This window comes from Bufo gargarizans, chromosome 8 (genome assembly GCF_014858855.1).
Source record: "Bufo gargarizans isolate SCDJY-AF-19 chromosome 8, ASM1485885v1, whole genome shotgun sequence".
Taxonomy (NCBI): Eukaryota; Metazoa; Chordata; class Amphibia; order Anura; family Bufonidae; genus Bufo; species Bufo gargarizans.
This window is the reverse complement of record NC_058087.1, coordinates 77,473,654-77,488,314: the sequence shown is the minus strand read 5'-3', so window position 1 is coordinate 77,488,314 and position 14,661 is coordinate 77,473,654. Positions and strand designations below refer to the sequence as shown.

The 14,661-nt window shown below is 44.5% G+C and overlaps 1 protein-coding gene across 1 annotated transcript in view; it reads right to left on the bottom strand.

Annotated features, from left to right (window-relative positions):
* Positions 1 to 14,661, bottom strand: part of LOC122945875 (cytochrome P450 20A1) — a 67,384-nt gene that overhangs the window by 18,740 nt on the left and 33,983 nt on the right. Inside the window, exon 7 of the mRNA XM_044305146.1 lies at positions 9,862 to 9,977. Coding sequence (XP_044161081.1) covers positions 9,862 to 9,977 — 116 coding nt within the window. The remainder of the gene's footprint in view (positions 1 to 9,861; positions 9,978 to 14,661) is intronic.

The following is a 14,661-nucleotide window of genomic DNA, read 5'->3' as shown; positions in this document are numbered from 1 at the left end:
ATTCAAACTAGGTCAAAAGGAAAATTATCTGCATAAAGTCTAAAAAGGCACGGTGCTGCAAAACTGCCTCAGCAGCCCCATTTTGATTGCTCATTCAGAATTAAAATTAACATGAAAGCTTAAATAGAGCATAACCGTAGCGAAGAACAATATTTTGCTCAAAGGCGGCAAATTTGGAAGCTAAGAATACAAAGTCCTATACATTGTAAACTATTTTTTATGGATTTACAGTTAGAGAAGCTACAGTACATTGCCAATTAACATACAGTGCTGCCCATAATTATTCATACCCCCGGCAAATTTTGACTTGGGCTCCTTTCACACGGGTGAGTTTTCCGTGCGGGTGCCATGCATGTGGTGAATGTATTGCACTGAATCCTGACCCATTCATTTCTATGGGGCTGTGCACATGAGCGGTGATTTTCACACATCACTTGTGCGTTGAGTGAAAATCGCAGCATGCTCTATATTGTGCGATTTTCACGCAACGCAGGCCCCATAGAAGTGAATGGGGTGCGTAAAAATCGCATAGCATCCACAAGCAAGTGCGGATGCGGTGCGATTTTCACGCACGGTTGCTAGGAGACGATCAGGCTGGAGACCCGATCACCTTAGTCCACTTGATCGCGAAGCACGGCATATCCTCCTGTCTCCTTTGTTGAATAGGACCTTTGGTGAGCATTAAATACAGGTAAAGGACCTTTGATGACGTCACTCCGTCATCACATGGTACGTCACATGATCTTTTACCATGGCGATTCACCATGGTAAAAGATCATGTGACGTACCATGTGATTTCCCTTATAACCATGTTATAAGGGAAAATAATACAATCTACAGAACACTGATCCCAAACCCAAACTTCTGTGAAGAAGTTCGGGTTTGGGTACCAAACATGCACAATTTTTTTTCACGTGTGTGCAAAACGCAATACAATGTTTTGCACTCGCGCAGAAAAATCGCGGGTGTTCCCGCAACGCACCCGACTCTTATCCGGGCCAAAAATAAGACGCTCGTGTGAAAGAGGCCTTAAAGTTACTTTTATACAACCAGCAAGTAATTTTTTGACGGGAAATGACATAGGTGTCTCCCAAAAGATAATAAGACGATGTACAAGAGGCATTATTGTGGGGGGAAAAAAAATAATAAAATTTATATATATATATATATATATATATATATATATATATATATATATATATAAATTTCTCAGCTTTTGTCCAGTCCAGCTTTTTGCATGTCTCCACAGGTATTTCTGCCCATTCATCTTTAGCAATGAGCTCCAAATCTTTCAAGTTGGAGGGTCTTCTTGCCATCACCCTGATCTTTAGCTCTCTCCACAGATTCTCAATCGGATTCAAGTCTGGACTCTGGTTGGGCCTCTCCAAAACATTAATGTTGTTGTCTGCTAACCATTTCTTTACTTTTGCTGTGTGTTTTGGGTCATTGTCATGCTGAAATGTCCACTGGTGCCCAAGGCCAAGTTTCTCTGCAGACTGCCTGATGTTGTCGTTGAGAATCCTCATGTAGTGCTCTGTTTTCATGGTGCCGTTTACTGTGATTAGGTTCCCTGGTCCATTGGCTGAAAAACACCCCCAAAGCATTAGGTTCCCACCACCATGTTTTACAGTGGGGATGGTGTTCTTTGGGTTGAAGGCTTCTCCTTTTTTACGCCAAATGAAGGAAACATCATTGTGACCAAACAATTCAATTTCTGTTTCATCTGACCATAAACACAGAAGACCAGAAGTCTTCTTTGTCCAGATGAGCTTTTGCAAAGGCCAAGCGAGCTTTTGTGTGCCTTATCTGGAGAAGTGGCGTCCTCCTTGGTCTGCATCCGTGGAACCCAGCAGTGTGCAGTGTGCGTTGGATTGTCTGCCTTGAGACATTGCCACCAGCAGAGCCCAGATTCACCAGGATGGCCTTAGTGGTGATCCTTGGATTCTCTTTCACCTGTCTAACTATCCTCCTGGACAGCACAGGTGTCACTTTTGGCTTCCGACCACGTCCTCTGAGATTTTCCACAGTGCGGAACATCTTGTATTTTTTAAATAATAATTTGCACTGTAGCCACTGGAACTTGAAAACATTTAGAAATGGCCTTGTAGCCCTATCCTGACTTGTGAGCAGCCACAATGCACAGCCGCAGGTCCTTACTGAGCTCCTTTGTCTTAGCCATGACTGTCCACAAACCAACTGCAGACAGCTGCTGTTTTTCACCTGTTGAGTTGATTAACAGCTGTTCCCAATTAAAATCAGGGTAATTAGGATGCTTTAGAACAGCTTGGACTATTTGGAATGATATAAAACTTTTGATTTTCCCACAGACTGACAGTTTGTGAAGGGTATGAGCAGGGCCGGTGCAAGGATTTTTGCCAACACAAGCGAAGCTACATTTTGGCGCCCCCCCCCCCCCCCACGCTTCTCTTCTGTGTGGTCCTGGTATCTTCTCTCTGCTTCAGACAATGGCTGGTTTAAGGACCATATTTTTCGCCCTCTAAGACACACCTAGGTTTTAGAGGAGGATAATAAGAAAAAAATATTTTCCATTACACCTCAGGTCAGACCCCCAATGTTAATCAGACCTCAGCTCACAGCCCCAATCAGACCCCCAATGTTAATCAGACCTCAGATCAGAACCCCATGTCAGACATAATCCCCCAGCCATCAGTCCCCAATGTCAGCCATCAGACCCCCATGTCACATTTTTCCGCCCTCCCCCAGGGTGCGCCCTAAGGCGGCCGCTTGGTCTGCCTTATGGTAGCACCGGCCCTGGGTATGAGTAATTTTGGACTGGACACTTTTTGCTCAAATGTAAATAAAAGCTGAGAAATGTATTTTTTCTCCCTACAATAATGCCTCTTGTACATCGTCTTATTATCTTTTGGGAGACACCTATGTAATTTCCCGTCAAAAAATTACTTGCTGGTTGAATAAAAGTAACCAAGTCAAAATTTGTCAGGGGTATGCATAATTATGGGCAGCACTGTATCTGCACAAAAATGCCCTGAAATCCGCACAGATACTTTCAATTATGTGTGAATGCAGTTAGCAGAGCTAGCCATCAGTCACTGATGGATGTACATGGGGGTGGGCTTAGGTTCCAAAAAAGCAGAGCTATAAACGGTTTTACGGAATCTTTTCCCACAAAACTATCAATCTGCTCAGCTCCTTCTGCTCTAGAACATGCTGAAGATTGCACTGGCTTTTGTGGTGACAGGTTCCCTTTAAATAGCCCACTGTTTGGTGGCCCAGTGGACAAAGATCTTTCTCTGTGAAGAGATAACACATTCAAGCTCGCACAGAACGTTCAATGATCATGTTAAAGGCGTATGCCTCCCCAAGGTTTCATGCGATTTGTTTAATTACATCATCCTTCAAGTGCTCCTTCAGTTCTTTCACAAATCACATGAAATTCAATTTAAACAGGACCATTCACCACTCCTGCCTGTTTAAATAGCTTCATGCATTCCCCATGCAATAACAATTCTGGAGCAGCTATTATTATTTCTATATGTTGTGCCATTCCTTTATTATTTCTAAGTTATGAATGAATTGCTATTAGCCTTCAGTGATGGTACAGAGGGGAGGTAACCAGTTTTTTTTGGGGGGTGGGGGTGTACCTGCACAGACTGAAAATGGCAGAACTGATTGGATAGAGTAAGTCTGTGCAGGGACCCCCCCCCCCCCCTTCCCCAACTGGTTACTACCCCTAGCTTTGGCTTGGCTATTTCCATCGGCCCCATAGAAATTAATGGAAGCAGTGGCCGTGCAAGCGCTGTGCGTTCCCATTCACTTGTATGGGGAGAGCGCTTGGTGGTGGCCAGACCTGGGAAACCCAGGGTCCTCCAGCCACCACTCTCCCCGCTCAGTTCTTGCTGTAGGTGCGGATCTCAGAGGTGGGACCCGCACCTATCAGACAATGGGGATATATCCTAGCGATATGCCTCCATTGTCTTATGGTATACCCCTTTAACCCTTAGGATACCGGAGGCTTTAGTGTTTTCATTTTTCTTCCCCATCTTCCTTGAGCCATAACTGTTTTTATATTTCCATTCACATAGCTGTATGAGGGCTTATTTTTTTGGGGACAAGTTGTATTTTCTAATGCCACCATTAATTATGTCATACAATGTAGTGGGAAGCGGTCATTTTTTTTTTTTCAAAAGGCAGGAGCCTGATCAGGCCAGGTGTAAATTTACAATACACTGCAGTATACTATACAGTGTACTGCAGTGTATTGTAAGCCATCAGACCCAAAACAAAAAAAGTAAAAAAATAAAATAAAAAAAAATTCTTCCTATATCCACACATACTGTAATTAGTTAAAAAAAAATTAAGAAAATAAAAAAAACACTAAACATGTTTGGTATTGCCACGTCCATAAGGACCTGATCTATAACAGAATCATCATCTTACTTTTACCGCACGGTGAGCATAAAAAAAAACCAAAAACAAAAAAAGCACATCTATGATTTAATTGCAATTTTGCCCACCGCACTTCCCAAAAAATCATATACAAAGTGATAAAAAAAAGTCATATGTACCCAAAATTAGTACCAATAAAACCGTGACCTCATCCTGCAAAATATAAGCCCCTACATAAGAAAATAGAATATATGTATATAGTAAATATGGCTTTCAGAAAATGATGACACAAAAACATGTTTTTTTCATAAATGCTTTTATTGTGTAAAATAAAAATAAGAAGTGCACATATTGGGTATAGTCATGTCCGTAATGACCTGCTCTATAAAAATAATCATGTGATCCAACCCATCTGGTGAACACCATAAAAAAAATTAAATACAAAATGTGCCAAAAAAGCAATTTTTTATCACTTTACATCACAAAAAGTGTAATACCAAGTGATCAAAAAGTCATGCATGCCTCAAAATGGTACCAGTCATCTCACCCCGCAAAAATTGAGACCCTACTTAAGACAATCGCCCAAAAAATTGAAAAAATGTGGCTTTCAGAAAATGGAGACACAAAAACATGATTTTTTTTTTTCCCAAAAAATCTTTTAATTGTGTAAAACCAAAATAAAATTTAAAGAATAGACACATTAGGTATTGCTGCGTCTGTCACGACCTGCTCTATAAACTGTGCCAGAACAGCTAATAAAAAAAAAATATATATATATATATATATATATATATATATATATATATATATATATATATATATATATATATATATATACACATATACACACACACACACATTTTGAACACCCTGCGATTTTGCAAGTTCTCCCACTTGGAAATCATGGAGGGGTCTGAAATTGGCATTGTAGGTGCATTCCCACTCTGAGAAACAGAATAATATATATATATATATATATATATATATATATATATATATATATATATATATATATATATATATATATATATAATAAAAAAAAAGAAGGAAATCACATTGTATGGTTTTTAAAGACTTTATTTGTCTTGCACTGCTGAACATAAGTATTTGAACACCTGAGAAAATCAGTGTTAATATTTGGTACAGAAGTCAAACGTTTCCTGTAGTTCTTGACCAGGTTTGCACACACTGTAACAGGGATTTTGGCCCACTCCTCCACACAGATCTCCTCTAGATCTGTCAGGTTTTGGGGCTGTCGCTGAGCAACACGGAGTTTCAGCTCCCTCCAAAGATGTTCTATTGGATTTATGTCTGGAGACTGGCTAGGCCACTCCAGAACCTTGCTATGCTTCTTACAGAGCCACTCCTTTGTTATGGCCCCATTCATCCTCTCCTTAATACAGTGCAGTCGCCCTGTCCGCTTCACAGAAAAGCACCCCCAAAGCATGATGTTACCACCCCCATGCTTCACAGTAGGGATGGTGTTCTTGGGATGCAACTCATCCTTCTTTTTCCTCCAAACACGACGAGTGAAGTTTAGACCAAAAAGTTCTACTTTGGTCTCATCTGACCACATGACTTTCTCCCATGCCTCCTCTGGATCATCCAGATGGTCATTGGCAAACATCAGACAGGCCTGGACATGTGATGACTTGAGTAGGGGAACCTTCCGTGCAATGCACGATTTGAAACCATGACGGCGTAGTGTTCTACCTACATTGACCCTTGAAACTGTGGTCCCAGCTCTCTTCATGTCATTGACCAGCTCCTCCCTTGTATTTCTGGGCTGATTCCTCACCTTTCCTATAATGAGTGATACCCCACGAGGTAAGATCTTGCATGGAGCACCAGTCTGAGGGAGACTTTAGCCTCTTCCATTGTCTAACAATTTCTCCAACAGTTGATCTATTTACACCAAGCTGCTTGGCAATTGCCCCATAGGCCTTACCAGCCTTGAGGAGGTCCACAATTTTGTTTCTGGTGTCCTTTGACAGCTCTTTGGTCTTGCTCATGGTAGTAGTTGGCGTCTGACTGACTCTGGGTGGACAGGTGCTACTAAGTTAGATTAATGAGTGGACTTTTTAAAAAGGCACAGTAACAGGTCTTTGAGAGCTAAAATTCTTGCTGTTTTTCAGGTGTTCAAGTACTTATGTTCAGCAGTGCAAAACAAATAAATTATTTAAAAATCATACAATGTGATTTCCTGAATTTTTATTTATTTATTCTGTCTCTCGGAGTGGGAATGCACCTACAATGTAAATTTCAGACCCCTCCATGATTTCTAAGTGGGAGAACTTGCAAAACCGCAGGGTGTTCAAATACTTCTGTTCCTCACTGTATATACACACATACACTAGCAGAAGGACCAGGCTTCGCATGGGTATATTTCATCTATTTAATTTAATGTTTTTGTGTTGTGTAAAGATATCAACAGTATCCCCCATAACCGTGACCTCTCTACAGCACCCTGCTCCCTTAACAGTAAACTCCACAGCCCCCCACCCCTTAAAACTGCCCCCCCCCACAGTGCCCTGCCTCCTTAAAAATGGGACCTCCACAGCACCCCACTCCCTTGACAGTGACCTCTACAGCATCCCGCCCCTTAAAAGGCGTTTTCCCGTCTCAGACAATGGGAGCATATCGCTAGGATATGCCCCCATTGTCTGATAGGTTCGGGTCCCACCACTGGGACCTGCACCTACAATGAGAATGGAGCCGGGAAATGAACGGAGGGCACACTACGCATGCGCAGCCGCCGAAAATATCGCCGTCTGCCCCATAGAAATAAATGGGAGCATGGGCCGCACATGCCAGTTTTCCTTTGCACTACTTTTGATCAATCTCAGCCACCGTATACTTATATGTATATATGGCATTGTGTGTTGTCACACTGAACTAATTTGTGTGGGAAAAGTGAGCGCTCACGGTGCGGACTGCAGACAATACTGTGTTCAGAAGAGACTGCAGGTAGTGACAGCTGTCAGTAATTAGATCTATATCCTGCTTATAACGCCTGGTTCTGACTGTAGATCGCTGCACTAATGTTACCAGCAGAAATATCTATTGTGTCTACAAATAATGGACTTTCTACAGAATGGAATCTGTATGTAAGGGTACTTTCACACTTGCGTTGTTTGATTCCGGCAGGCAGTTACGTTGCCCGAACTGAGATTTGCCTCAAGCAAACTGTATGCAAACGCATGTCATTTTTTTTTGACTGATTAGGCATTTTTTAGACTGATCAGGATCCTGATCAGTCTGAAAAATGTCTGATTAGTCAGAAAAATGCATTGCAATACCGGATCTGTTTTCCGGTGTCATTCGGCAAAACGGATCCGGTATTAATTTTTTTCCCACTTTTAAAGGTCTGTGCATGCGCAGCCCGGAATAATGGATCCGTCAATGCTGCAATTTGAATGCTGGATCCGGCACTAATACATCCCTATGGAAAAAAAATGCTGGATCCGGCATTCAGGCAAGTGTTCAGTTTTTTGGGCCGGAGATAATACCGCAGCATACTGCGGTTTTATCTCCATCCTGAAAAGTCAAAAAGACTGAACTGAAGACATCCTGAACGGATTGCTCTCCATTAAGAATGCATTAGGATAAAACTGATCAGTTATTTTCCGGTATTGAGCCCCGAGGACGGAACTCTGTGCCGGAAAAGAAAACCGCTAGTGTGAAAGTACCCTAAGTAGCTGCTAGCTGTGCTGTGTAACAGGTTGTGGGCCGGGACTGTGGAGCTTGTGCTGGTGCATGTGAAATCCACAGGAGACCCGAGAAACAGTGAGTGAATCTCATAGCAGAACATTTCTGAGCGCATGTGAAGCAAGGCTGATACCAGTAAACTAACAAGTGCAATTTTATTATGTGCTGCATTACGGCGAGATATGGGGTTATTGCTTTTTTGTGAACAAAGTTATAGCTCAAGTCTATACCAGGCCCTAGCTGGCACAGATTTAAACTTCTGGCACATGGAGTGCCAGAGATACACCTAACCTACACTCCAGAATTTTAATATTGACAGCGCATCATTGTCAGATTGGCGGGGGCCCAACACCCTGCCGATCAGCTGGTTGAAGAGAAGGCCGCGCTCCATGCAAGCCCTGCCTTCCCTTCATTGTTTACCTGCTCGCCGTCAATATCCTGAAGATAGGTCATCAATATTAAAATCCCGAAAAACCCCTTGCATTTGTCTTTTAATAAATTAGCCGCATGTTACTCCAGCGTACAGGCGATCAAGAATGGTGTTACGGAAATGCCAGTCTTGATAAATGTACCCCAATAAGCTGACATTTCCGGTTTTCTGCAGCACACTTGTCGGCTTTGCTGTCTGCACTGAGACAGAATGAGAAGAGTCATCACCTTTGAAGGGCTGAGGAATTAAGCTGCCAGTTATCTGCCATTTTGTATTTTTTCAGGTTAATTTTTTTTCTATATCTCCCCTGTCACTCTGGGATGAAGGGGACTGTATTACACCACTGTATTAGACAACTGTCTTTTTGTAATGGTCTTTATTAAAAAAACGTTCAAGCATTTGTCTTCTGCAGCCTGCATGTATTCTCATACACTGCAGGTTACTCAGTCCTGTTCAGTGTGAAATCTGTTACAAGACATTTTCTGAATACCCATAAAGCAACATCTTTTGGTTAAAGTTTATTTTATCTGGTTGTAAAGATGTCGGCTTAGATTTGTGCTAAGAAGAGAGAGAGAAGGTCTGACAGATTTCACACTGAAGGAGACTAAGTAGCCTGTAGAAGACAAACTAAATATTTTTTTTATAAACCCAATTACAAAAATGTTTTTTTTTTATCCAAATATACATGCATTTCAGTAAAAAAATAAAATTAATATACATTTTTTTATTTTATTTTTTTAAAGCCCCATAAATGTCTATAGCCTTTAATTGCCATTCAAACTGTCTCCAGGAAGTTTTTAAAAATATAAACTCTGTAGCTCCAACGTTAAAAGAATAATTATTATTTCTCTGCTGCATAATTATATCTCACTACTGAATTCAAATTAAATACAAGACATTTCCCTTTAAAGGCGCTGTCTGGAAATACATAATTTCTAATAAGTCCCGGCAGCCTGCCTCCCCCACAGAAAGGATTATATTACCTGCTCTCCATCGCACCGCGCTGGCTCCCCCCTCTCCATCTTCTGGTCCGGGGTTTGTTTTCTTCCTGACCGGCACGGTCACCTGATTCTGTTCCACCAATCACTTACTTCTGCGGTGATGTGTCCACAACAGACACGTTACCACCAGAGCTAGTGGTTGGCTGAAGAGGATCAGGTGACCATGTCCATGCAGGGGAGGAAGACAAACTCCAGACCAAAAGATGGAGATGCTGGAGCCAGTGCGGAGGACTGGAGCAGGCAAGAAGGATCCTTTCAGTAGGTGAGGCAGGTTGCAGGTTAGAAACTATGTATTCCTGGACAACCACTTTAGGATTTTTAGGAAACTGTGTCCATTGCTAGTTGCTGACTTACCTGCTTGTCACTCATGTTCCCTTGTAGTAATGAGTCCATGAACACATATCTGCCAGGGTTCTTTCCTCTGCGCTCCTTGATGGCTTTCTTCATCACAGTTTCCATTTCCATCAAAGCTTAAACCACAAGAGGGAAACGGTTACTTACACTGTCATCTGTAAGAATGTGAGTATCTTGGACATCCTATAGCAGTATAGAGAATATCATGTAATGTCACCTGTATAGGCAAAATCAAGTGTAATTTAAAGGGAAAAACTAATTGGTCTATTATAAAAAAATATTTTAATAAATTTATATAAAAGGAAGAATCAAAGGAATGTATATCTGCACCGCTTGTGAACTAGAAATCATTGCAGCCTGGCATAGCAGAGAAGGCCAAGATACAGAGCACAGTCTGCAGACACATCAGTGCTGTTATATAGAGCTCAAGTTCTCCATGGGAAGCACCACTTCTTCATTTGCAGAAACAGGACCATAGTGAAAATAAACGTCGTGTTACATAGAAACATACATTTAAAAAAAGTCCATAGAGTTTAACCTTTCTCGATCATTTATACAAAATTATTTGTTAGCTTAATTATATTCTTCAATGCCATTTGCTATTAGATAATCATCTAGCCAATTATATAATGCTGACATAACTGTTAAAATGCATGCCATTACTACCTCTTGGGGTAGGGCATAGTTTAACTACTCTAACTGTAAAGAATCCTTTCCTATAGATGTCAAAATCATCTTTCCTCCATATGTAATGAATGTCTTCTTGTCCTTGGAACAAATAGATCCTGGGCCAGTTCATTATTGTGACCGCACATGTATTTACACATGTAAAAAAGATCACCTCTAAGGCATCTGAAAAAGCCCAATTTTTAGGGGACACCTTCCATCCCATTTAGTAATCTGGTCGCCCACCTCTGAACCCTTTCTAGCTCTCCTATATCCTTTTTTGTTGTTGTTGCATTACTTTACATTTATAAACATTAAATAATCGGACATGTTTTTGCCCATGCAGCCAACTTATCTAGGTCTTTCTGTAATATTCGACAGACAAGTTGGGTTTTACGTATCCTACACAGTTTAGTGTCATAGGCAAATAATACATTTCAGAATGCCTACACCTACCACGGGGGAGAGATTATGAGTCAATTGAACAAGGAATTACTATTTACTAACGTGCCCATTGGTGGCTGCAGACAGATGTCATGATTTAAAAGGGTTTACTAAGTGATGGGCTATCCTCAGGACACCCCGAACCTCTGCCGATCAGCTGTTTGGGTGTAGTTTGTCACTGGATGCTGATGCTAGAGATACATAGCTCCATCAACCTTGTAGTGGAGAGAGATTACTACAGCTCCGCTCCCACTAAAGTCAATGAGGGCAGAATTTGTGGTAACCAGCTCCCTCCAGTACAAAGTTGACAGTGCTGTGTAGTTCTGCAGCTAACTTCTGGCAATAGAGCTACACTGGAACGGGTAGGACCTCCACCGATCCTGAGGATAGACCATTAGTTAGTAAAGGCTGGATAACCCCCTTAATTCTAAAGCAATACAAATATATTCCAAAATTAAAGAGCATAAAACTTTGGTTAAAAATTAATTATATTTTAGATGTGGGAGTTACAAAGTTAGGAGTCATACAAATCAATTTTTACCTGTAATAAAGCTCAATTGTTTGTTTTTGTGGTGTTTTCGAAAAGAAGCAATAAAACACAAAGAAAGCCACTAGCATAGAAGCAGTTGTATGTCTTGTGTTTCATACTTCACATAGACCTTCAGCTAAAATATGGAGCTGGCATTTTTACTGCAAAAACCGCTGGTGCAAAAAAAAAAACCCCAAAAAAAACAAAAACAAAAAAAGGAGATTTTTGTATAACTTACCAGTTAAATCTCTTTCTCGCTCTTCCTTGGGGGACACAGACCTTGGGGTATAGCTCAGCTCCCTAGGAGGCGTGACACTAAGTAAAACTGTTAAGCCCCTCCTCCATCAGCTATACCCTCAGCCTGGAGATAGAGGCTACCAGTTGCGTGTCCAAGTAGTGAAAGGATAACAACCAACAACGGAAACAACCAGCCAGCAACCCAACGGGGCGCCAGACCATAACCCTGTAACCAAACACAGAAGGGTGGGTGCTGTGTCCCCCAAGGAAGAGCGAGAAAGAGATTTAACTGGTAAGTTATACAAAAATCTCCTTTTCTCGCCCACTTTCCTTGGGGGACACAGACCTTGGGACGTTCAAGAGCAGTCCAAGAAGGGAGGGACCACAAACCCAAGGCGGAACACCACCGGAGCATCAGGAAACCGCTGCCTGCAAAACCAGGCGACCCAAAGCAGCATCCGCTGATGCATGCGTATGCACTCTATAGAACCTTGTGAAAGTGTGCAGAGAGGACCAAGTGGCTGCTTTGCACAACTGCTCAGCCAAGGCCCGATGCCTCTGCGCCCAGGAAGCTCCGACTGCTCTGGTGGAATGAGCAGTGACGCCGAAAGGCGGAGCCCTGCCTTTGGCTCGATAAGCCTCAGACACCGCCAGTTTAATGAAACGGGCAATAGCCACCTTGGAGACCGCCAAACCCTTGCGCGAACCCTCCGGAACCACAAACAGGGAGTCCGTGCGCCGAAAGGATCCGGTGACCTCCAAGTAAATCCTCAACGCCCTGACCACATCCAGACGGTGCAGTTCCCGTTCTCTGGGGTGGGAAGGAGAGGGACAGAGCGACGGAAGGACGATGTCCTCATTGATGTGAAAGGCGGAGACCACCTTTGGCAGGAAGGTCGGGACAGGCTGAAGCACAACCTTATCCTGGTGGAAGATCAGGAAAGGGTCGGAGCAAGAAAGAGCCGCTAACTCAGACACCCGTCGGAGAGACGTGATGGCCACAAGAAAGATGACCTTGCAGGACAGAAGGCGAAGGGAGACCTCCCGCAAAGGCTCGAAGGGGGCTGATTGGAGCGCCGAGAGCACCACATTCAGGTCCCAGGAAGGAACTGGAGGGCGGTACGGCGGAACAGAGTGAGCCACCCCTTGTAAGAAGGTCTTAATTGGCCCTAGAGGGGCCAGGGGACGCTGGAGAAGAATAGACAGCGCCGAAATCTGTCCCTTCAGAGAACTGAGGCTCAGCCCCAGGTCCAGACCCGACTGGAGGAAGGACAGGATTGTGGGAAGAGAAAACCGGAGAGGTGGGATGCTCCGGGACTCACAGAACCCCAGATAGGACCTCCAAACCCGATGGTAGATCCTAGAGGATACGGGCTTACGAGCACGGATCATGGTGCGGACTACGTCCGCGGAGAAACCCCGTCGCGTTAAGACGGCGGTCTCAATAGCCACGCCGTCAAACGTAGCGAGCCTAAATGCTCGTGGAAGATCGGTCCCTGAGAGAGAAGGTCTTCCCTGGAGGGCAGTGGCCACGGTGCGTCTGCCAACAGCAACATCAGGTCGGCGTACCAGGACCGGCGGGGCCAATCCGGGGCGATTAGAATCGCGGGAACGCCCTCTGCCGCGATACTCCGAAGAACCCGTGGCAGGAGGGGAAAAGGAGGAAAGACGTACAGAAGGGAGAATTCGTGCCACGGAAGGACGAGCGCGTCGGCGCCGTATGTCTTCGGGTCCCGTGCCCTGGCCAGGTACAGGGGGACCTTGTGGTTGAATTTGGAGGCCATGAGGTCCACGTCGGGGCGACCCCAGCGAAGACAAAGGGCCTCGAACACCTCTGGGTGCAGGGACCATTCTCCCGGGTCGATGGTGGACCGGCTGAGGAAATCCGCCGCCCAGTTGTCCACCCCCGGGATGTAAATCGCAGACAAGGCTGGCACGTGCGTCTCCGCCCAGAGGAGAATGAGGGACACCTCTTGCATCGCTGCGAGTGCCTCCCTGATGGTTTATGTATGCCACGGCCGTGGCATTGTCCGATTGGATCCGAACAGGGTGGCCCCTCAGTAGATGGGTCCAGTGTCTGAGGGACAGAAGAACCGCCCTCAGTTCCAGAATGTTGATTGGAAGTCTGGACTCCGATAGAGACCAAACGCCCTGGACGGATCGGGGAGGGAAACCCCCCCCCCCCCCACCCCCGCAAGCTGGCATCGGTGGTAATCACCAGCCAGTTCAGTGGAAGGAAGGACCTTCCCCTTAGAGGGATATGCAACCACCAGCTGAGGGAAGCCCGAGCCAGGGGAGGCAGAAGAAAGGTCCTGTCCAGACTCCTTGGTGATTTGTCCCAGGCCGACAGAATCGCCCTCTGAAAGGTGCGGGATCGGAATTGTGCGAACGGCACCGCTTCGAAACAGGCAACCATCTTTCCCAGCAAGCGCATGCTGGATCTGAGGGAAGGGCGGCGATGACGGAGGAGACTGCGAACCAATCCGCGAAGGGCCAGACGCTTGTCCGACGGAAGGCGGACCTCCGCCAACTCCGTATCCAGGAGCATCCCCAGGAAGATCAGCCGTCTGGAGGGGGTAAGGGAAGACTTGGGGTGGTTGATAATCCAACCGAACCGCGTCAGGGTCTCCAGAGTGAGTTCCACACTGCCGGATGCCTGAGAAAAGGAGGGTGCCTTTGGGGGCACCCGTGGGATCTGACATGCTGAAATGTGGTCGCACTCCAATATAGAGAGCACAAGGGGTTGTAGCAGCTATGACCAGGAGGGTTAGGAGAAGGTTAACTGTCCTACCAGTGCCTCAGAAGAACGTCAGGAGTAGAAGGTCCGGATCAGCAGCAGCAGAGAGCAGCAAACAGCAGTGCCGAGCGATACAGGAGTTAGAGTCTCCCACCGTGTCCCAGCTTCCTGTCAGGAGTGAGGAAGC